The sequence below is a fragment of the Trichechus manatus genome, unplaced genomic scaffold (genome assembly GCF_000243295.1).
Source record: "Trichechus manatus latirostris isolate Lorelei unplaced genomic scaffold, TriManLat1.0 scaffold00085, whole genome shotgun sequence".
Classification (NCBI taxonomy): Eukaryota; Metazoa; Chordata; class Mammalia; order Sirenia; family Trichechidae; genus Trichechus; species Trichechus manatus.
The window spans coordinates 4,151,811-4,174,745 of record NW_004444021.1 but is presented as its reverse complement, the minus strand read 5'-3'; the positions used below and the strand labels follow the sequence as shown (position 1 = coordinate 4,174,745).

At 35.3% G+C, this 22,935-nt stretch overlaps 1 protein-coding gene across 1 annotated transcript in view; it reads left to right on the top strand.

Annotated features, from left to right (window-relative positions):
- PCLO (piccolo presynaptic cytomatrix protein) overlaps window positions 1-22,935 on the top strand; it is a 381,008-nt gene that overhangs the window by 7,896 nt on the left and 350,177 nt on the right. The window contains exon 3 of the mRNA XM_004381474.2: window positions 17,123-18,523. Coding sequence (XP_004381531.1) covers window positions 17,123-18,523 — 1,401 coding nt within the window. The remainder of the gene's footprint in view (window positions 1-17,122; window positions 18,524-22,935) is intronic.

The window sequence follows — 22,935 nt, the reverse complement described above, 5'->3', positions numbered from 1 at the left end:
AAGAAGAGTTTAGGCCCATTGAGGTGAATTATATATATATATATATATATATACACACACACACACACACATATATATACATTTTTCCAAGGATAAGTCTAAAATGTTGCCACAATTTTGGATAAATTTGGTGTATAAAACAAACATGAATTGATTGACAGATCAATTCACATTATGTGTAAGAGCCACATTATTTATTATTTTGTGTACACTGATACTGCTTTATCATTTAAATTCATGCTCCTACCTACCACAATTATGATACTCTTATCTGTGATCATATTTATATTAGGAAAAAAGTAGACAGTGTTTTCAAATTTTAAATACAATTTTGATATAATATTGAATACATTTTTTTTCAAACAGCACATCCCTTTTCCTGCCAGAGATTCTGACATAACCTAATGGGGCCATGCTCATCTCATTAGTTGAGAGTCATTGATAACAGCAGAGGTCAGTTCACAGAATAAAGAAGTCATTAGAGCAGGTTTGGTATCGATGGGTATCTTCTCAACAGTATCACAGTTTATATCGGCAAGTCTCCAGGTAAACCTTCCTGACACATCAGATCATAAAGGGGCCAGTGATGACAAAGGTGAATGCAAGGGTCTACTCAGATTGGTGATTGAAAAGTAATTCTCAGTGAGTCAATTAATATTAACTCCACATTTAAAGGCTCTAAAGAAAAAAGCATTTCCATAGGTAGAGATTTGGGGACATTGTGGGTGGAGGGGACAGAAAGCACACAAAAGCATAAAAATTCACAATTTCTCTGGAGTTAGGAAATAATACAGTAAAGGTAGAATAATATAAATAATATGAATAAAGTGAGAGAAAGAGGCTTAGGGTCTAAGAGACTATAAGAGGAGGTCTATATTTTAAAGAGAGCTGATGCCCCTCCCCAATTAGAAGGCACAGAACCCATTTAGTCCATCTGGAGGACAGCTGGTTAGTGGGCTGTCCATGCATCATGTCTGTGAACAGCCCAGTAAGGAGCCAACAGCAGGCAATGAAGGATTATGTGATTTAACTATCCCTCAGAGACGAGGCTTATGTACTCTTGTTATAAGTGAACTCTATGTTATGATAATAAAACAGTGATGATTATCAGTAACTGTTATGTTAATTGGGATGTTTATTATATTGAAAGATAAAAATGATATGTATTTAAAATATATCAACATTTGGTTGTTCTCTAAGGTATCTTTTAATCTTTTAACCACAAGTTATATTGAGTAAATGAACTTTTTAAATAAGCCATTCCTTACTGATAAAGTTGTAACTAATAAGAACATGCTACATTAGAATTATGAAGGAAATTAGATTGTAACTATTTGATTTTATACATGTAGCTTTTAAAGTTTGGAAAATGTGTTTCTATTTTGTTATCAGGCACGTCTTGATAGCTGTACATTTTATAAAATGTTTGGATTCATCACATTTTGGTGGCAATTTAGAAGGCAGAAACATGCAGCTAGGCATTTAAGCCACAGATATTATTTGAGTGCCTATTATATGGAAGGCATTTTGGTACATATTTTGTGGGATATAAATATAATTGAAGCATAAATGCTGATCTTAGCATGATTAAAATGTACTAGATGAGATAAGACATACACAAGGAAATATGTGGCCAGATGATGTGAGCGCTGAGAGATATGAACAAATATTACACACTGCAGAGTTGCAAGTGCTCATTTCCCATGGGTGAGGATAAGGACAGCTTCATGCAGAAAATGACATCTGAGCTGGGCATGTAAGGATGGGCATGATTTCAACAGGTAGAAGATGTAAAAGAAGGTAATCATTTGGGCCGAAACCAAGAGCCAGAAAAGTACGGGGTGTATTTAGGGAAATGAAGTGGGGAAGGAATGGGCAATGAGTTTGGAGTCAGATTATAGACTTTCATATTTAGCAAATAGCAATGAGTGTTCTTGTTTATGAAACTCCCTTTGATAAATGTAGTCGTACCTTTGCTCCTTCATTCTTTTTACAAATTTGTCTCAAATGCCTAGTTGTGAACCACCATTGAGCTCTATGGCAAAATTGAGTATTCATTAGATATGGACTCTTCCTTCACATAGCAAATAGAGTAAATAAAAGTTGCACATAATATAGAATATATATATCTATCTTTCTGAGTTGTTTTATTACAGTTCAGTGTCCAAATAATTCTATAGCATATGTTCTGTTTTCTCTGCTATACCAATGAGGAAACTGGGATTCATATGGTTACTATGGTTAGTTTACTTGCTTCCAGCTAGTAAATGACCAAGCAGAACCTAAACCAAATCTTCTGATTCCAAATACGTTTACTCATGGTGGGACGAGAGATAAAGTGCTAGGAGGTCAAAGAAAGAAACTATACTATCAGTGGAGGTGTAAGAGATTTTTTTCATGAAAGCAGAAGTATTTAAGCTGGGAATATGAAGGATAATAAGAATTTGGACATACAGGGCTGGACATATAAGCAGCTGGGAATATGGGGCAGATAGTGGGCCTTGCTAGCTGATGAAAGGAAAACATCGTTAGTGAATAGATGAGCTTAGGCAAGTCATTTACATTTTCTATAAGGATGTCACCCCTTGAAATATGAAAATAATAGCATGCTTCTTCCCAAACACATTGGATGGTTAGGAGCATTAACTGAAAAGCTTTATGAGAAAATATTCTTAAATATTTGAAGTGCTTTGTAAGTTGCAATATATTACAGCACAGATAATCTTAACATTTTAAACAGATTTAGCTTTTAAAGTTTACTGATAAGTTGCTTTCTACATAGAAACACTATCATATAATATTGGGTTCTGAAGTTGCAATGCAAAGCCATTTGATATATAGTATTAATAGTAACATTTCATTTTGACTTTTATTTACATTTTTTCCAATAAGGAAAAATGCAATCCAAGTTCTAATTATGAACTCTAGGAATGTATCTTCCCTGATCCTCTCAAAGCAAGGGCCATTTCCTCAAACACCTGAATTACTTGGAGGTCAGGGTTTTGACCTCCAGAAGTTAGAGCTTTGGGTACAGGTCAAGAGCTCCTATTGGAGGAGATAGGTAGATTTAATTTTGGGGATGACCACCACTTCTAAACTCTTATGTGTGTTGATGGGAAAGTTTACCTCTCTGCATCTTCCAAAGAAAATGTAACACTCTAGGCCAAATTGTCCTCAAATATTTGGATTGAGGAAACAAACAGTTGTTCCTGTGTAGGTTAGAGACAGAGGCTGCACATTATTTGGTACTTCAGTTTACGTGAATTTGTTGTTAGCAAAGTGGATGTTTATATTCAAATGACTTCATATTATTACTTTTGTAGTCTGTGGGTAACAGAATACTGGCACCTTTTATCACTCCTTGAAAAGACTTGGAGAACTTCTCTGATATTTTTCTAGTTACCAACACATTGGGATTATAACTGTTTGCTTGTGGTTGTCATGACTCTTAAATAACTACCAGGTGTGGGGTAGAAGAACTGGAGAGGTATCAATACTCAGCCATAAGCTTTAGAGAAGGGAATATTCTACTCCCCTAACCGTAAATTTGCCAACACGCACACACATCTTAGACAACCCAAACATCTGCGTGGAGAGAATGGCCTTTAAATTAACTACCCTCTGTGTTGGCTGTTGAGGTGTGTGTTGTTCCACACAAACCTTAAGAATCCACTGGCTCCAAGCCTAGACTTTAGATGCTGAGAGGAGTTTATAGCTTATCTCTTCTTGCTGATTCATTAGTAGAATACATGTCTACAATACCAGTCCTCTCTTTGGGCTTACTTTCTGACACAGAAACAGAACATTTGCTTTGTAATTAGTGCCAAAGCGTTGTTGTTTATTTACTTTATCTCTTTTGGTATGCAGCCTTGGGCAAGATAGATTTAGGGACAGAGATTTAAAGACTTGTCCCTGATGTCTGATAACTCTTCTGACTCTTATGAAATTTTGTGATATGTGAAAATGACTTGTCAGTTTTCAGCATGTTGATAATGAACCAAATATTAGTGATTAAAGTAGACTTCAGTATGGTTTTTCTGTCATATTATTTTTGGATCATGATGGCCCATATATTAATCAGTCTTTTGCCTCAAACTGTGTATTTTATTTAACAAAATCATGGCCCTCTTTTCAGAAGTAAAGAAAACTAGACTTTCATATAAAACCTCTCTACTTAGTAAAAAAAATAAAAGCAAAACATAAACAACTGAAATTATTGAGTTGGGTAAAATGGCTGAACTGGCCATCTGCTTTAGGTGGATAGTCTGCCTTCTATTTCTGGTAAGAGAAATCTAGCGAGGGAAAGCTGTTAAGAAGAGCTGGTAAGCAGAGATTAGAGCTTTGCCAAACATCAGGAGGCTGAAACCTGTGTAGAAAGGAAAGCAGTAAGCCATTCCTGGTGGTGTAGTACCTGAAAGAATTTTTTTAAAAGAAGATATTTATTTTTTAATTGTTTTTAATGTAAAAGTCTTTTATCAGCCTGAGTTCTTAGCAAAGACTTTCACACAGTTCCCTTAAAAAGAAGAACTGAACACATATGTTCCTCCCCTCTTTCTCTAAGGTCCCACTTTTTTTTAAAAGATTGAAAGTATAGTAGTTCCAGGAAAGCTAAAGAGAAACAATAACATGAGTTCGCATTTTGAAGAAAGAGTTCCTAGAACATGGAAAGAAAGTGGGAAGGAGCTGACAGAAAGAGTCAAGGCAACCAGTGTACAAGTGACTTCCTGAGAGAGCCTCAGAGAAGCACTAAGCTTAGAATCAAATATAGAAAGCAGTAGTGGGTTGTGGGTAGAAATACAATCATTTGATTTTATCAAGGAATAAAGAACTGTGGTAGAAATAAATGGGATAACTCGGCTCTTTTCTGATCTCCACAAGGAAAACAGGGAGTAGCAGGGAAGCTTCTTTCTTTATCTTTTTTTCGCCAGTCTACAGCCATAAAATGTTCTACAAATAAAGGGGTGAGCTACCTCAGGAAGGGCCCTAGCAAGAAATGAGGGCCTTGGAAAGAAAAGGAGAATCGTGCTCCTGTCCCGCAACAGAGTGATACAAAAGAGAAAACACTACTCAACCAGGAGTGAAAAGCACCAAATCTGTTACCTTCAGAGTAAAGCTGCCTTTTTTGGACTCTGACCCTCTGCCTTCTCATTCAAAGAAGACTAAAAGGGAAGGAGAGGTGCCCTAATGGAGACATTCACTATATGTGAGTGGATAACACCACGTGAAGGACGTAGATGAACCAAAGAAAAACAAAACAAAAACAAAAGACAACAACGTGAAATGAAAGAGTTGATTCAGGAAATGTAAAGCTCTCATACAAATTCTCATTATTTTTCTGGAAAAGATTTAAGAAGATATTTATCAGTAGTTGCAGCACACAAATTTCAGTGGGCTGGCTAAGGGTAAAAATGGACCTAGTTGACAGTCTGGAAAAGAAAGACCCAAACGTTTTCACAGATTTTATGTTCCAGGTACTGTTCTAGACTCTAGGGACCTAGAAATAAAACAGACAAAAATCCTTCCCTCATGGAGCTTACATTCTAGTAAAGGTGACAGATACATAAGTAAAGCATATGGTATGACAGATGAGAATAAGTGTTATGGAGAAAAATGAGGTATAAGAGGTGTAGTATATACCAAAGGAGGGGTGGGAATGGGGTGGAGATGTTCCCTCACTTCCTCCCATTTGGGAATTAGAATCTGAGAGTTGATGGATGACTTGGGAATCTTGAGTTTTCAATGGTGACTAAAAGCCTAAATGATGTTGTCCTAGCTGAGGCTGGAGAGTAGGAGTGGGGATGATGAGAAAGGAAAGGGTAAGAATAATCTTAGGAACATACAGAATTCCAAGGTCCCCTCTTCAGTCCTGCCTGTGGTGATGTGAAGGCAGGGAATGGGCATTTTCTCTCCAGCATGGGGAGCTCCTTCTGGACTTCTGCCCATGGAGTTTGGCCAACTTGGGGTGATGGCATACGTGGTTATCTACAATGTTGGGACTTTATTGGGAATCCTAGGGCTCTGGGACTCTAAGAGAAATGTTAAAAGTCATAGAGATTATATTTAAGAATTTTAATAGGTGCTCCAGAAAGGAAAAATTGAGGTAATGTAGGGAAAGACTAGAATAACATTTCCCTAAGCTATAGTGTCGCTATGAGTTGGAGTCAACTAGACGGGAATGGGTTTTGGTTTTTTAAGCTAAAGAAGTACAGGCCAACAAATTGCCAAGCAGGATTAATAAATATGACTTGTTCACAGATAACATCCTGGAGAAATGTTAGATTTCCAAATATGAAGAGGAAACCTCAAAAACCCCATAGAGTTAAATAATGCCATCTACCAAAAGATTAGAAATCAGATAGACATCACAGTCACTATCAATACCGAGGATAACAGATATGGATCAATTTCTTCAGAGTTCCAAAGGTGATGATGAGATAGGTTCTGTGCCTACATAAGATAACAAGAGAGTGTGAGGGCAGCTTAAGGATTTTTTCACACATGAAAGATAAAGATCCTTGCCACAAACACTGAATACGTGTATGTGTGTGTGTGTGTGTGTGATCTCACAGTCACTATAGGAGTTCCTGTATTAAAGTGGAAAATGAAAAGAGGTGGTGTAGCTGACTATACCCCACAAGTGAAGAAAGCTAGAGGGACATTGAATATACACTTCATTTGTCACAGCCATGGGTCCTCTAATGGCACCTTTTTTACACGAAGCCAATTAAGAGAAATCCAGTTTTTCTATTCTAAGCATAAGGCTTTTGGAAGAAAAAAAAAATTTTTATTTTTTGCAATTCTCTGATAATCCATACGATATCATCCATATTATTTCAAACAAGAATGTCCTGATTATAACAGAAATGAATTTACCTTCACCTCAAATAGTTTTGTAATGAACTTAAAGGAATAGAAAGGTTCACTGATCATTTAAAAAATCTGTATTATTGAAAAATATTTTAAAACATTATTTGTTTAGCTCTCATCTTCAACCAGGTCCGGTTTACGATGATGATTTCCTCATGAATTGGAGGTTTACTGGATTAAAAAATAAAATCCTGGTACTTTACCCAGAAGTTAATTGTTAGAACCATAGCCTTTTTTTACTTTTAGCTTTTAAATGACTAGATATTTTAAGTGTCTTTCACATAACCGGCTTTTATAATGTCTAGGAAGGCTGCTGTTACATATTATTGCAATTGGTATGATGATCTGTAGAGCTTGGTTTAAGAACAGCTGTTCTGTTGTGAAAACAGATACCCACCCTTAACAAATTCATTTATTGGATCAGTAAACTCAATACAGTGATGGGTTACCTTGCTTATTGTTCACATCCCTTGAGAAAACACACATATCTAACACTCGCCCCTATTCTAGATCTTAGTTTAAATAAAAATGAGCTCTTAAATTTACAAATATTTAAAGGTATTATGTTGAAGATAAAGATGTTACTAATCTATTAGAAGTTTATAACCATTTTCCTTAAAATATTACCAATATCAAATCTATCAATAAGGCATCAAAAGATCTAGGTTTTAATTCTAGTTCTGCTCCTTAGACATGTACACTCTTGCTTATATCATTACGAATTCACTTAAAAGTGATTCCGGTTGTCTTTGATAAAGAAGCAGTGACTTCACTATAAACAATGTCTCTTGGCCATTCTCTTCCTTCAGTAAGAAGGGAGATTGATTTTTGTCATAAGAAGGAAAGGTCGTAACTTGAACACTGCATGCCATACTGTGCTGTAGGTACTTTATATGCATTTTCTTATTTAATGCTTTTTTAACGAGGTGGTATCCACATTTTAAAAATAAGTAAATAGAGTAAAAGAATCAGAATTCATATTCTAAAGCACTTTGAAATCTGCAGTGTTTCTTTTTAAGTTAGTCATAAGGTGGCCACTTAGAAAAGTGAAAAGAATATGAATTTGAGACTTGGAGAATATGGCTATGAATCCTAGTTCAGCTGCTTACTGATTGTGTGGTTTGATCAAGTCAGCTTATTTTTCTGAACATTTAATTTCCTTATCTGTAATGTGAGAGTATTCATGAAATAAAAATCACATTATGCAATATAAGTGCTTTGAAAGTGAAAGTAATATATAAAACATTCATTATTGTTATTATTCATTCTTATAAAAATTGTAATTGGCATATAGGGTTAGTGCCATCATTGCTAGTTCCAGAAAACTGAGGTTAAGAATTTAAGTGAGGTTTGAATGGCCATAGAATTTGTTAGTAATGGATCCCATACAAGAAGCCAGATCTGCTGACTCAAAATTTAGTATCTTTTTACAGGAGCCCACCTCGTCTGTAATCAGATTATTTGATTCACCATACCATCTCCTAAATTTCTAGGTTAGACAAGAATGTATGTGTGTGTGTGTGTATGTGTGTGTATTTTCCATATCCTTAAAATTAAGAAGAAAGTAGCTTTCCAGGCAGGAATTATTTTTGGAATTTAGTATAAAAAATATCAAAGTCCAGGAGCACTGGTTTTATATCTTCCTACTCACTGGTACTCAAACCAGTATCTTACATTGATGAGTTCTTTTCTTTTCTGTAAGAAAGCTGTGAGCCTCTGCTCTGTGCCAGCCATTCTGTTAGATTTTGAGATTAAAGATGATAAAAGTGCCAGCCTTGATTGCTCATTATCAGAAATAGAACTCAGAATCTAGAAGAAGAGCCAACAACTCAGCAAATGAAGATGGAATGTTGTTTTTAAAGTAGAATATACAAAAATACAGAAGAGAACTGGTCTCGCCTGAATAAAAAAATATTAAAACACTATTCTTGTTCTTTTTCACCCCTCTAATCAAGAATAGAAATTTACTTTTTGTCAGTTGCAAAACGATAGAAAATACATTTCTATAATTTATTCAGCAAAATCAGAATTTTTAGTTGAAAACTTAAAACAGCTCTCGGAAACAGATTTCTATTTATTTAAAACACTGAAAACAAATTAAGTAAGAAGCTTCATTATGTGAACATGTTATTAGGAATTCTGTAGTTGTATTTGTTGGGAAAATTTTGTGTATTTTTTAGGTCATTAACAGAGGAAGGACTTAGAAAGGGAAATAAGTGGCAGTGAAAATTGTTGATAGAACCTATGAACAAATGTACGTAACATAAATCTCATGGGACAGGAAATCATACTTAAATACATTCTTGAAAATGTACACAAGGAGAACTCAGTAATATTTGAATAATTTAAAAGGTATAAGGGGTTTCTAGTCAGGGACCTAAAAAATGCTAAAAATCCCCTATGAAACTTAATTTTTTTATACAACTTTAATATATTTTCAGTATTTTATATATTAAAAAAATATATTCTTTCCTTTCCAAGTCAACACAGAAATAATTGTCTTAATTCCAGTGAGCATCTGATTGAATTTAAGGATGTGCTGCTTTCAGCATACTTAATGATTTCGTATTTGTCTCTTTATATTAAGTTTATGAGCCCTTTTATTCTTTTCGCTAATACAACTTATTTTTCATTTTTTATTTTTAAATGAAATAATAAGAGGAAAATACAATAAGCTGTTCAAATAATTGCACAAACACTATCTAATTGGAGCTCTTGAATTACAGGCTGCAAAACTGTGATAGCTCAAGGCATGTGTTAATAAATTGAGGTATAAAAGGTTTAACTCACCATATAAGAACAGTTTACAAATGTTAATGTATGATGTATGGACGTTCAGTTTATTGATTTGAGATCTTCCTTCTTTTGTGTAACTGTAATAGAGTTCAGATATACTTTCATGTCTATGTACTGTAATTATTTGTAAATTGTGCTTTGTTGAGAGTGTCATTTTTCTTGTTTTGGACCTCAGTGACAAACATATTAAAGTATGCTTTTATCATTTGATCCTACTTTGTAGGGTTTACAAATGTACTGATAGCATTTGGTGAGCATTGTTATGTTTTATGAAGAAAAAAGTGCATGTTTAGTCTGCATTTCCCAAATCTTGTTTATGGCTGCCGAATTAGACAGCATAAATTGTAATCCACACTGTTTCAGAGAGGAAGTATGCATCCAGCTTCTGGATGGATTATTTTAAAGAAAATTGTTTCACCAAATGACTGAACTTGTCATCACAGTTCTGAGGAAGGCTAGTGTCTAATTTTTAACCAAAATAAATTATGCGTTAATCTGCATAGTTAAAGATGTCAACTATGGGGAGCCATCTGCAGCCAAACTGCTGTCAGGGAGTAACTGCCTCTGAGAAGGTCACGTGATTTGGATAATTCTTGAATAGCAGAAAGCATTATCTACTATCAAATTTTAGCTTGGTGTCGCCTTTATAATATTGTTTTCCTAGACTTTTTTTCTCCTAAAGTTGTGTTTTGTCTGGTTATATCACCTTTTCTTATGACTTTCAAAATTATATGAGGCTTTTAATAAATATTTGAAATGCTTTGATGAGGAAGAGGGAAAAAAATTAGAACAATTCATCATTAAATCATATCTAAAATTTACTTGGTATCTAACTCAGAGATGAGAGTAGGCATGAGATTTGGTTGCCCCCTTTAAAAGTCTATGTGAGAAGAGAGGAAATAATTGAAAAAATACTTTAAGACAATATATGAGTTAAGTGCTGTGGTTCGACCTATAATTGTAGTAGCTAAGAAGAGGCAAAGCTTAGTTGGTGATAGACTAGTAAGTGGTAAAGCGGAAATTTAATATGCACCATAAAGGATAGGGAGGATTTAGGTAAACGGAAGAGGAGCACATAGTGGATCTGGGAATCATGACTCAGGTGAGAGAAAGTGAGAATTCTGCTTTGATGGAGTAAATGGCGCATTTAGATGTTATAGTTCACAGAGTCATTGTCATATGAAGTGTCATAAAAGCCTGTAGAAAATTTAGTTGTGATGAGTGAAGACATAATAACCCAAGAGGTTTTATTATACAAGGACAAGATGAAAGCATAGTTCAAGAATATTTATTCAACAACTAATGTAGATGGTATTATGAACACCAGCAAACAAATTCCTACCTAGCATTGTGTTTGTTCTCTTTGATGTTCTGTTATTCCAAGTACTACTGCTATATAGTTTAGCACAGTTTTTATTATGAATCTTTTGTAGATTTTGTGCATAAAGTTTCTGGTTTGGGGCACATTGAAGGGTGGATATTAGTCATTATGCTTCCTGGAATTTTTTTTCAGAAAGACTTTCTGTTTTGAAGTGAAATAGATAAATAATAGTTATGATCAGAAATATTCTTTTTCTGTTTATTGTTATAGTTTAAGTGAAAGTTTACATTTCAAGTTAGTCTGTTATACAAAAATTTATACATACATTGTTATATGACCCTAATTGCTCTCCCTGTACTGTGACAGCACACTCCTCCTTTCCACCCTTGATTTCCATTGTCCATTCAACCAGTTCCTAACCCTCTCTGCCTTCTCATCTCACCTCTGGACAGAAGCTGCCTGTTTGGTCTCATGTATCTACTTGAGCTAAGAAACACCCTCTTCATGAGTATCATTTTATGTCCCACCATTCAGTCCAATCTTTGTCTGAAGAGTTGGCCTCGGAAATTGTTTTAGTTCTGGGCTGACAGAGAGTCTGGGGGCCATGCTTTCCGGGGTTCCTCCAGTCTCATTAAGACCATTAAGTCTGGTCTTTTACCAGAATTTGAGTTCTGCACCCTACCCTTCTCCTGCTCCACCCAGGACTCTCCGTTGTGTTCCCTGTCAAGGTGGTCATTGGTGGTAGCCGGGCACTATCTAGTTCTTCTGGTCTCAGGCTGATGAAGTCTCTGGTTTATGTGGCCCTTTCTGTCTCTTGGGCTAATACTTTCCTTGTGTCTTTGGTGTTCTTCATTTCCCTTTACTCCAGGTGGTTGGGACCAATTGATGCATCTTAGATGGCCGCTTGCTAGCTTTTAAGACCCCAGATGCCACTGACCAAAGTAGGATGCAGGACATTTTCTTAATAAACTTTGTTATGCCACTTGATCCAGATGTCCCCTGAATGCATGGTCCCCAGACCTCCACCCCTGCTACTCTGTCTCTCGAAGTGTTTGATTGTATTCAGGAAACTTCTTAGCTTTGGTTTAGTCCAGTTGTGCTGACTTCACCTGTATTGTGTGCTGTCCTTCCCTTCGCGTATGATAATTTTTGTCTACTGTCTAGTTAGTGAATAACCCTCACCCTCCCTCCCTACCCTTGTAACCATCAAAGAATGTTTTCCTCTGTGTTGAAACCTTTTCTTGAGTTCTTATAATAGTGGTCTTATACAATGTTTGTCCTTCTGGGACTGACTAAATTCACTCAGCATAATGCCCTCCAGATTCGTCCATGTTATGTTTCACGGCTTCATCATTGTTCTTTATCGTTGTATAGTATTCCATTGTGTGAAAGAAATATTTTTTAATTCAGGAACCCCAAAATTCAACTTCATTGCTTACATGTATCAAGTTAATAATCTTGAATTTTTATTGAAGACACTGTCTTAAAGAACCAGAATATAATTTTGTTCATAATTGATAGCTTTGATGCTTATACTGGAAAGCATCACGATTATGTGAAACCCTGTATGCAAAATTCACAATTCAACTTTCAAGTGTTACCTCTTGAAGCATCTAAATAAAACATTTATGATTAGCCAGCAAAGCCCTTAGCCAGTGAGGTTGTATCACTATATTTGACAGCTCTGATACATAAGAAAAGCTCGACAATTGGGAGCCCAGGGGATTGGATTAAACAGGGAGATGGTTATAGTAATTATATGGAAGTCTACATCAGAATACCCAGTGACCTCAGAATGGGGAGAAATCTGTCTGACCTTTCTCTTCTATTTATGTAGCATTTTAAGTCAGAAGACTTAACAATCTTATACTTTTCTTTGCTTTTTTCCATAGAGCTAATTGAGTTTTGGGTACGTAGCTTATTAAACAATTGTATCTCCAGACCTTGAATTCTATTTATGTGCCTCTTGTAAGTAACGGTATAGGTGGGAAAAACAAAAGATGTCTGTTTTCTCTTATTTGTTATATAGAATCTAGAACTTAGGAATAGTTGTGGCTTGACATATTTGTCTAATAAGGGTAAATTCTTTCATTTTAATGCTTGGATAATGAAGGTAAGAATTTTTCCAGGACATATTGATACAATTGTAGGCTTTCCTGGTACCGTTTCTTGCATTTGCCACCTCCTGCCATTTACTTAATGGATGGGAGTGAGTGATTACAGTGTAATGTGAAGGATGAGGCGCTACATGTGACAGGGGACTTGGGAAGTTGTTTCTGAAATCTTTGTGGAAACCTTCTTTGAATCAGTCTTGGCCTCTGGTATCATCTGACTTCTATGGTATGGGAGGAAGCACTAAGGACTAAAATCTAAAATCCTCATCCTTGGCTATAGTGGAATGCAGACCCAATCATATAGAAAAGGAGGACCAACTGTGCTAAAGACCTGAGCAACATGTGGAACTGGCAGCGGTGGCATCTTTGTGTCTGAGGCAATGATAGTAGTGAATTCAGTTTCATCTCTGCTTAGATTTAGACATAGATGTTTAATTTTGGAAGTGATGTAAGAGAATAGGTAATTTTTTCCAGGCGGGGAAAATATTTATGCTTAGCAGATACAGTAATTATAGGCGAGTCTTTCCAGTTTGAATCAAAATGAGGATCAATTGTCAGGGGCCAGAGGTACAAGATAGGGTTCTGGGGAGAATGGCATGCAACCAGAAAATGAAAGCAGAAGCCTGTTGCACAGCCTGGGTAAACAGTGGGATTGGCAGCGTAAACACAGAGACTGTAGCTTGAAGAGCACAGTCGAACACTTGAAATTAATTTGTGTAATTCTAACCAGCTTAAAAAATATTTATGAACATCTATACAGCATAAAGGGTTAGTTAGACACTGGGGGCAAGAGAAAGACTTCTAGGAGGAAGACCTTGACGTTTGTTACTTATGGTCTTTTGGAGGATAGAGACCTGAAAATTGTAGGATTTTGTACATGTTAGGATAGGAATACCAACAGAATTTTGAGTTTTTTATTTCTGGGGAAAAACAAACAAACATTGTTCCATTGGTAATGGGGAGGCATCGAAAAAGTGGTGAGAGTTAACTCTTTCTGTTTATTTGTTTAAACAGATTACTTTTGGTGGAAGTATAAGGTGTTTGAGAGATGATGAGGGCTAAATGAGGGACAGAGGCTTTTGAAATGTGGAAGAATGAATGAGGAATTCTTTTTCACAAGAAATGCAGATGGTGCTTTGGGAATAATTGAAAACATGGTAAAAATATTACAAGATTTATAACAGATGACTGAGAAGGCAGTGGCACTATTACTACTTGTTACTCTTAAGTGTATTGTAAAAGATATGACAAAAGCAAAGTAGAAAGTGATTCATGATGTTAATGCTGGGATGATTGTGGACATTTTCATTTTCTCAATGTATGGGGACTTTCTTTTGTTTATTGCTTATCAGTTGAATCAGGGAATTGTCAATCTTCCTGTTTTCAGTACTAGATACTAAGTGCTGAGATAATAAACATTACTGTCTTCAACACATTTGGCCAGTAGAATTAAATAAAAAGTAGACTCTTTACAAATCTCATAAGGATAAAAAGCTTTTCATATTGTGACAGCTGTATACAATGATTTCAACCTATATTCAAGCAGTGAGCAGGAACATTTAGGGGATTAGATATCTTTTATGTGTTGTTTATCAAAGAGAAGAAAATGTCATTAAAAGGACAAAACATGGGGCAGTGTAGTCTGTTTAAGAAATGGGCTTATTGAAAGAAAAGCAGAATTCTCTTCCTATGAAGGGGCAGTGATCCATGTTTTCTACCTCCCTTTTCCTACCTCTCCTTCTTCTCCTTAGGTGGAGGCATAGGCATATACATTTATAAACCACAGTGAAACATTATTTTGGAATAAGGAGAATACAGAATGTGGTTTCCAGTGTTGATGTGCATCGTACATTAGATATGTGATGGTGGTGTGCTGATTCTGCAATGGTAAAAAGATGGAGTTAGGGCCTACTGGTTGTCGATGCGCAAAGCTTTAGTGTTCACATTGTAAAGAGACTTAACATTTTACTGATAAAACCAAATGAATCCAAATAAAATTTTCAAGGACAAAAAAGGAAATAAGGAATTATCACAGTACCATCAGATATTTATATCTGTATTAACCCTGAAATTATCTGTTAATTTGTTTCTTATCTGACTGTTACAGTGTAATGTGGGCTCCATGAGGACAGGGATTTTTCCCTCTTTTATTCAATGGTATATGCTCTGTAGAGGGTGCTCAATAAATATTTGAATAAGGGAATGAACAAGTGAATAAATTTTGCATCTACTTTGGCTATGACACTTGTTGAAAAGAATAAGAGCAATTAAGAATAATGAATGACAGTCCTGATCCTAGGAGTTTGTAATTTAAAGTGATTAATGTGGGTACAGATCTCATAGATATTTTATAGAAAAAAAAGCAATGACAGTACATGTAAAAAATTAGGTGTTTAATTATATATATTTTTTATCTTGCTCAGCTTCATGATTGTGCGGTGAGGTGGAATTGTGTAAGGTTGTGGAAGAAAAAATAAGAAAAAATGGACTCGATTTTTTGCTTAAAATATTTATATGTATAAAAAGGTTTTATTTATTTTGTGAAATACTTCAAACATAGAGACAGGTAAAGATCAAGGTATAATGAATACACAGATACCCAGCGCCGATACTGAAAACAAATGTAATGAATATTCAAGTACCTACCACCCATATTTAACAAATATTACAGTTTCACTTTTTTGATTCAGATGTTTAAAAAGAAATATAACATTTCAGATAGAGTTGAATATCTCTTTGAACCTTCTTCAAACAAGTTTGTTTTCCATTAAATTGTAAGTCTTGTCATACTAATGCATGAATTTAAATAATTTCAGTTCCCTTTTTATTTGAAAGCCATTTTAATAAAGTAAGAAAAAGGTTCAGTGTGTTTTTTTTTTTAATTAAAAAAGCTTAATAGTTTAAACTGTCACATGATGAAGAGGTAAAAGTTTTTAGAAACGATTCATTCAATTTCTTTTCAAAACGAAATTATTTGAAGATCAAGAATATGTTTTTGTTTGCTAGCCTAACACTTCAAAGTTTTGTACTGTGGAAAATTTTCTGTTACCGATGCTCGATATACTTATTTTTTCACTGTGCAGCATTCTTGCCAAAGAACTTCGGTGCCAAACTTTTAACATTGGCTAGTTTGTGTGGGGACAATTGGATGATGGTAGAATTTAATGTTTTAAAAGCTTTTGGTAATATTAAGATTTTTTTAATAATAACTATATATTATTTTGTAATAATAAAAAATAAAGATAAATGTTCAACGTAAGTGCTTTTAAATTATCTTCTGACATGGTATCAGATTCAATATCTCCTTTTTATAATAGATGTAATATTAAAAGAGCAGTCAGATAAGTATATTGCTTATTTATATGCCCCTTTCAAATTTGCTCATACAATTTATAAACAAACAATGTTTTCAGTCGTGCTATTCATGATAATTTGAGGGGATAGCATTATTTTGCTTTAGTTTCTTAACACAAAAATGCTAACAATTTTTTACTTTTCCACACTTGAATATAACTTCTTGGAGGGGAAGTATTACTCTGCTAATTTAAGAAATTAGTGATATACTAATACTTTGGCAAGCCTAACCTGGACTGTATGACTAAAAACTCTTTATGAGCCATCAATACAGAAAATATCTAACCTAACTGATTTATAGAATCTAATATGTTATAGCTTGTTTTTTTTATTATACATTATTTTCTATTTCTGGGAGTAATCAAATTTGAGTAAATCAAAGGCAAGAAATAACATTAACATTGGAAGAAAAATATAACTGTATGTTAATTTTTACTTTTTATTTTCCTCAACATATAGAGTGTTTTGGTCTATGAGGTTCAGCAATTATATTTTAATATAATTAAACTTTTTGTATTTTAATATAAAATTAAGTAAAATAATTTGCTTTGGGTTTTATGCTTTGAAGGATAAAAGACAAAGTTTCAAAGGGTACCATACATTTTGTGAAATGTTTATTCATTTTTACATTGCTATTATCTCAGTGACCATTGTTTCATTTTATTTCTAGATAAAAGAATGGCTCTGTTTAAACTGTCAGATGCAGAGAGCTCTCGGAGGTGATCTGGCTCCAATTCCTCTGTCACCCCAACCCAAACCGAAGACTGCCCATGTTGTTCCTACACCGGCAGTAAGCAAGTCAGCCCCACAATCACAGCAGTCTTCCCCAAAGAAGGATGCTGCCCCCAAACAGGATATCTCAAAGCCTCCTGAGTTGAAAAAGCCTCCACCTCTAGTGAAACAACCAACCCTTCATGGTTCTCCCCCAGCCACGGCCAAGCAGCCTCCTGTAACAGAGCCCTCGGCCCACCCAGCCCTTCCCAGAGAGCCTTCTGTTCCACCTGAGCAGGTCAAGGCCCCCGTGGCTGATGCTAAACCAAAGCAGCCCAAGACAGTAAAGCCGGCCACAGACATTGTATCTTCACCGTCAGCAGCAACAAAACCTGAAGTTCCGAGCTCCAAAGTGCAGTCACAGGCTCCAGAGAAAACCCCTCCTCTAAAAACAGACTCTGCCAAACCCTCACAGAGTTTTCCACCAACAGGAGAAAAAGTCACCCCATTTGATTCTAAAGCCATACCTCGGCCTGCATCAGATTCGAAAATTATTTCACATCCTGGACCTAGTTCAGAGAGCAGAGGTCAAAAACAAGTTGATCCAGCTCAAAAGAGGGAAGATCCCAAGAAAGCACAAACCAAAATGAGTCCGAAGCCAGATGCCAAGCCCACGCCAAAAGTGTCACCAACCCACCCTGGTTCACGACCTACCACTGGCCAAACTCCACCCGCATCACAACAGCCCCCAAAGCCTCAGGAGCAGTCGAGACGTTTCAGTCTGAATCTGGGAAGTATCACTGATGCCCCTAAATCACAGCCCACAACTCCTCAAGAAACTGTGGCTGGGAAACTCTTTGGGTTTGGAGCATCCATCTTCAGCCAGGCATCAAATTTAATTTCCACAGCAGGCCAGCCTGGACCTCATTCACAAAGTGGGCCCGGGGCCCCGACAAAGCAAGCCCCTCCTCTTTCACAGCCACCTGCTTCTCAGGGGCCACCCAAATCTACAGGTCAGACACCACCAGCACCTGCAAAGGTCACACCTGTGAAAAAGGAAACAAAAGCTCCAGTAGCTGAAAAACTAGAGCCCAAAGGTGAACAAGTTCCAACAGTAAAAACAGAAACAGAAAAGAAGCCTCCACCTACTAAGGATAGCAGACCTTCAATAACAGAGCCTCAAAAGGCGGTTCTTCCCCTTAAACCAGAGAAAACCCCCAAAGCAGAATCAGCTTGTCCTCTCTGCAAAACTGAACTCAACATAGGTTCTGAGGATCCTCCTAACTTCAGTACTTGCACTGAATGCAAGAATCAAGTGTGTAATCTCTGTGGATTTAACCCTACACCACACTTGACTGAGGTAAGCCATACCTACGTTATATATGGATATGCAGATACTGGTATAAAATCTGAAATATTTTGGTGGCCAAATTTCTGAGCAAAAATATATGTTTCTAATGAAGAAAACAAATCAATATTGTTGTCTTAGAAGAAGATTTAATTACTCATTAAATGCGTACTCTCTTCTTAAGCGTTCATGTAATTTATACTTGTCTGGGTTAATACACCAGATGTAAGGAGATAACAGAAGCCAACAACCTAAAATAACAGTTATTCCAACCATCTGTGAATTAAAGACCTACAGCTTTGAAGGAATGTATAAAAGCTCAATAAAAGTTGCATTTACTTTTCACACTATCTCTGATATTGCCAGTCTGTTGAAGTATTAAAGAAAAGTTTGGCTAGTTGCATATCCGTAAGCAACATGAAATCTCTCATTTTACAAAAATTGTTAAGAGCTGTGTAAGTTAATAGTGTTTAGTAGAAAATAGTGGTTCAAGTAGATGACATCTAGGCTTTTTATAACTCGGTTTGAGATACTATCTGGCATCAGTATAAAGGAGCATTTTACTAGGAGCTGTGAAAAAAAAAATACTTGGATTTCAGTGATTAACATCAAGGATTATTTTTTCCTTATAGAATGATAAGAATACTTTCTCCACAGTGTTAATGACCAAAAAGCAGATGGCAAACTTCTACCTAATATAGTTATAAAAGAATGAAACTATTACCATTTGTAGTGTGTTGGGGCTACTAGAACATTTGGATCTCGGGAGACTGGGAGTCAAATGATTGCTACTCTCTGAGATAAGTAACAACAATGTTTTAATAAACACTTTGGGAATGAATCTAAAATAATTGTTCATTGTTTTTGTACAGATGAAAAATTGTTAAGCATTTTTTAATTGCACTATCCTTGATTTAGTAATTCTTTGGAATGGAGAAGTTGAATAGGTTTCAGCATCTATACAGAAGTTGTTTCAGGGATTTTTCTTTATTTTTTGATGTAATTTTTGAGTGAAACTTTTTTTTAAACAATAAAACTTTTAGAGTTTTTTTTTTTAATTTTAGAAAGACATTAGGTTGCTTTGATATAATTAGTGCCATATGAAGGTATTGTTCGCTCTAGACTTAAGCAGATTTTTACCCTCTTTTATCTGAGATGAATAATGTTAACTAAGATCCATTTTAAAGGTAGATAATGTTTGGTTTCTTTCAGCACTTCATGAGTGTTAAGAACTATAATTATTACTTGCAGTGTTTTGGATTGAAGTTAAGAGCAAAACAAAAAACAAACCTTAAATTTCTTTCCTATTTTTAGAAGGTCTGTTTTTGGTTGTGTATTCATGCAGAGGGACATTTTGTTTTTCTCAATACAATTCTATGTATTTTATAGATTTAAAAATTGTACCCTTTAATGAGGACCTTTACGGTATAAACACAATGCAATTAATTTAAATAGTTATAAAACAAACTGAACCACTAAAAAACTAAATTATAGTTTCTGCATTTAAAGTGTATTTTGTGCACACTAAAAACAAGTATGTGTAGTGGGGAAGATAACTATAATTTATAAATATAAGTGTATATGTGTGTATATGTATTTATTTGGACTGTAGGTGATTATTAGAATTCTATTAGCACTTGCAAGGGTGAAATGAGAGCCTTTGGATTGAGACAATAAATTTTTCAGGGGATTCTCTGATTTTCTATGTGTTGGTAGATTATAATTTGGAGGTGGTAATTTGGAAAGGAGATTTGTTGAATGAAGCAGAGAATTATCAAGGGTATGTTTGGAATTTCAGTTGTTGAATAGTTTGAAAATACCAAGGGTCTCATGTTTAGATAAGGTCCTATTTTAAAGTGATCAGTGGGATTTAGACAATCTCTCATGTTCAGAGTGTTTTGTTCTGCAGTAATTTCTTTGAATTTGAAAGATCATATTGCAGAGGAAAAAATAATCTGAAGTAACAAAAGTGACTAGTGTTCCTGGCTCACCTTGACTGTGCTAATAATCTACGTGAAGTTTTCTGTTAGTATAAAGCCTTGATGCCTTCTGGTTTCTAGGTAAAGTCCATTGGCTTATCTGGCATCAAGGGAGTGACTGAAGTTAGTTGAGTTAATCCATGTTCAAATTATTATTAGTAGTAGTATCCCAAAGCACTAGGACTTTAGAGGACTGGCAGAAGGGGCTAGTTGAAAAGAATAGCACAATGTATTTGCACATGTGTGTATGTGTATGTACATATATGTGTGCGTGTGTGTGTATTGTGTGTATATACTTCTTTCAAATTCTAGATATGATCCATAGGATTTACTCATGGTGCAATCCTGGTGTTCATACCACTAATCTCTCCTCTTCTCCCTCACTTAGGAGTGATTAGGAAGGTACCTCCTCCTTGATCCTTGTCTTATAGATCCTTTTTTTTTTTTAATTCTGATTGTGACATTTTTCTTGAGGTATTTTCTGCTGAGCCGCTTACTGTACTTTCATCCTAGTCTCAGAAAGCATATTCTGAAAATACCCGCTTTATGCCTGAAATATCAAGAAGTGATCTTCCTCAAGAAAGGATTCAACAATTCTAATTTATTTTTCTAATAAAACATATTTAAGTCTCTATTAAGTCTCTGCTTCTATTACACTAATCAGTGTGAGGCAGGACTTAGTTTCCTGTTGGTGCCACCCTGCCCTCTTCCTCTGGTGGAGAGAAGAGCCAGTATAGTTTGTCATGAGTTTGGGATCTATAGATGGTATTCCCCCTCCCCCACTCATTAATCAAACACACCTGTCTCTAAGGTTGTTTCCTGTCTCTCACACACAGTATCCCCACAGCACCTGAGAAGTGTCAAGGGTCACCTGCAGGGCCCTGGGGTGCAGCCAGGCTTCATCCTAAACTTTAGTATTTAACTGTTTGATGCCTAGTTTGTATAAATGGTACTATAATCTAACTTCTGATAGCAAGAAACAGTTCTTTTAGGCTTTCATTTCTGTCACCTCAGGGAAGATCTTGTCTTCCTTGGGGTTTTAAAAGTGGCAGTAAGGCTTTCTAAAAGAGCTAGTCTTAGAGAATTCTGAAGCATTGCTGAGGACAAAAGTCTAATTTGGCAATCAATTTACTTAGTGAATTTCTTTCATTCTGGTTCAGTTGAAATGTAAAAGGAGTCAAACTCGGAGTGGGTACTTCTTTCACTGTTTTTATTATTTTTTTAAAGTAATCTTTAAACTCTGAAAATAATACTTTAAACTATATATCCTCATGTTTTAGCAAGTTCTGGAGTTACAATTTTGCTTTCTTAGTAAGATAATTAGGCAAGGCCTAAATGATGTAGGGGTAGGTAACATATTTGTTGAAAGGCAACGAATGAGCTTTTTGAGCAGATTAAGGCCCGGTGGTGTGACTGAAATTTTCTCAGATTTTAGCCAGTGGCTTCTGCGTTCTTTAGCAAATACTCAAGTGTGGCCTTGTTGAGGATGTGTTGCTTTTCATTTTGGCAAACATGTAGTGTCTTGTCTTTACCTTAAAGATCATCATTTAAATCATATGTCCAGTCCTAAAAAGCATTTAAGTTTATATTTAAAAGAGAAATTTAAGTAAAGGCTAAAAGTGTTACAAGAAATCAATGAGGAGGAAAGAATTATCTCCTACCAATAATCAGTGTCAAAAGAATTATGTGAGGGACATCTAGATTCTGCACAAAACTTTCTGGCATCCGTGGCAAAGAGGGACACCTGATGGTGCTCTCGATTGAATGTGGTGCATAATCTTCTCTGTAGAAACAAATTTTTTAGTCATTAATTTTTAGGAAATATTTGACATTATCTTTTTATTAAGTGATATTCAATCAAAATAAATCCAAATATAGATTTAAAATAAAGAGTTTAAACAAAAATGCAATTTCACCGTTAGTCTTTTTTCTATGCATTTTGACATGGTTAATATTCTACTTTATATGATAGTTCTTTGTCCTAATGAAACACTTTTAAAATGTCATTTAAAATAATTATTACTCAGTTCTATGGTTGTATGTTGTTTCATACCCATTCTCCTCATATTAGGGATTTAGGTTGTTGTCATTTTTTAAATTATAAGTAAGATGAATTTTTTTGTATATAAATATTTATCTGTATTTTAAACTATTTTACAAGTAAAGCTTACTAATCTTAGGGTTTCTAAATCAAGGGATAAGAACTCTGAAGTGTCATATTCTCTTTGGGGATATTGCTGTAGAGTTTGACTCATAGTGACCCTATAGTATAGAGTAGAACTTCCCTCTAGGGTTTCCAAGGCTGTAAGTCTTTTTTTTTTTTTTTTTTAATTTTTTTTAAATGTACTTTAGATGAAGGTTTACGGAACAAATAGTTTCTCATTAAACAGTCAGTACACATATTGTTTTATGACATTGGTTAACAACCCCACGACATGTCAACAC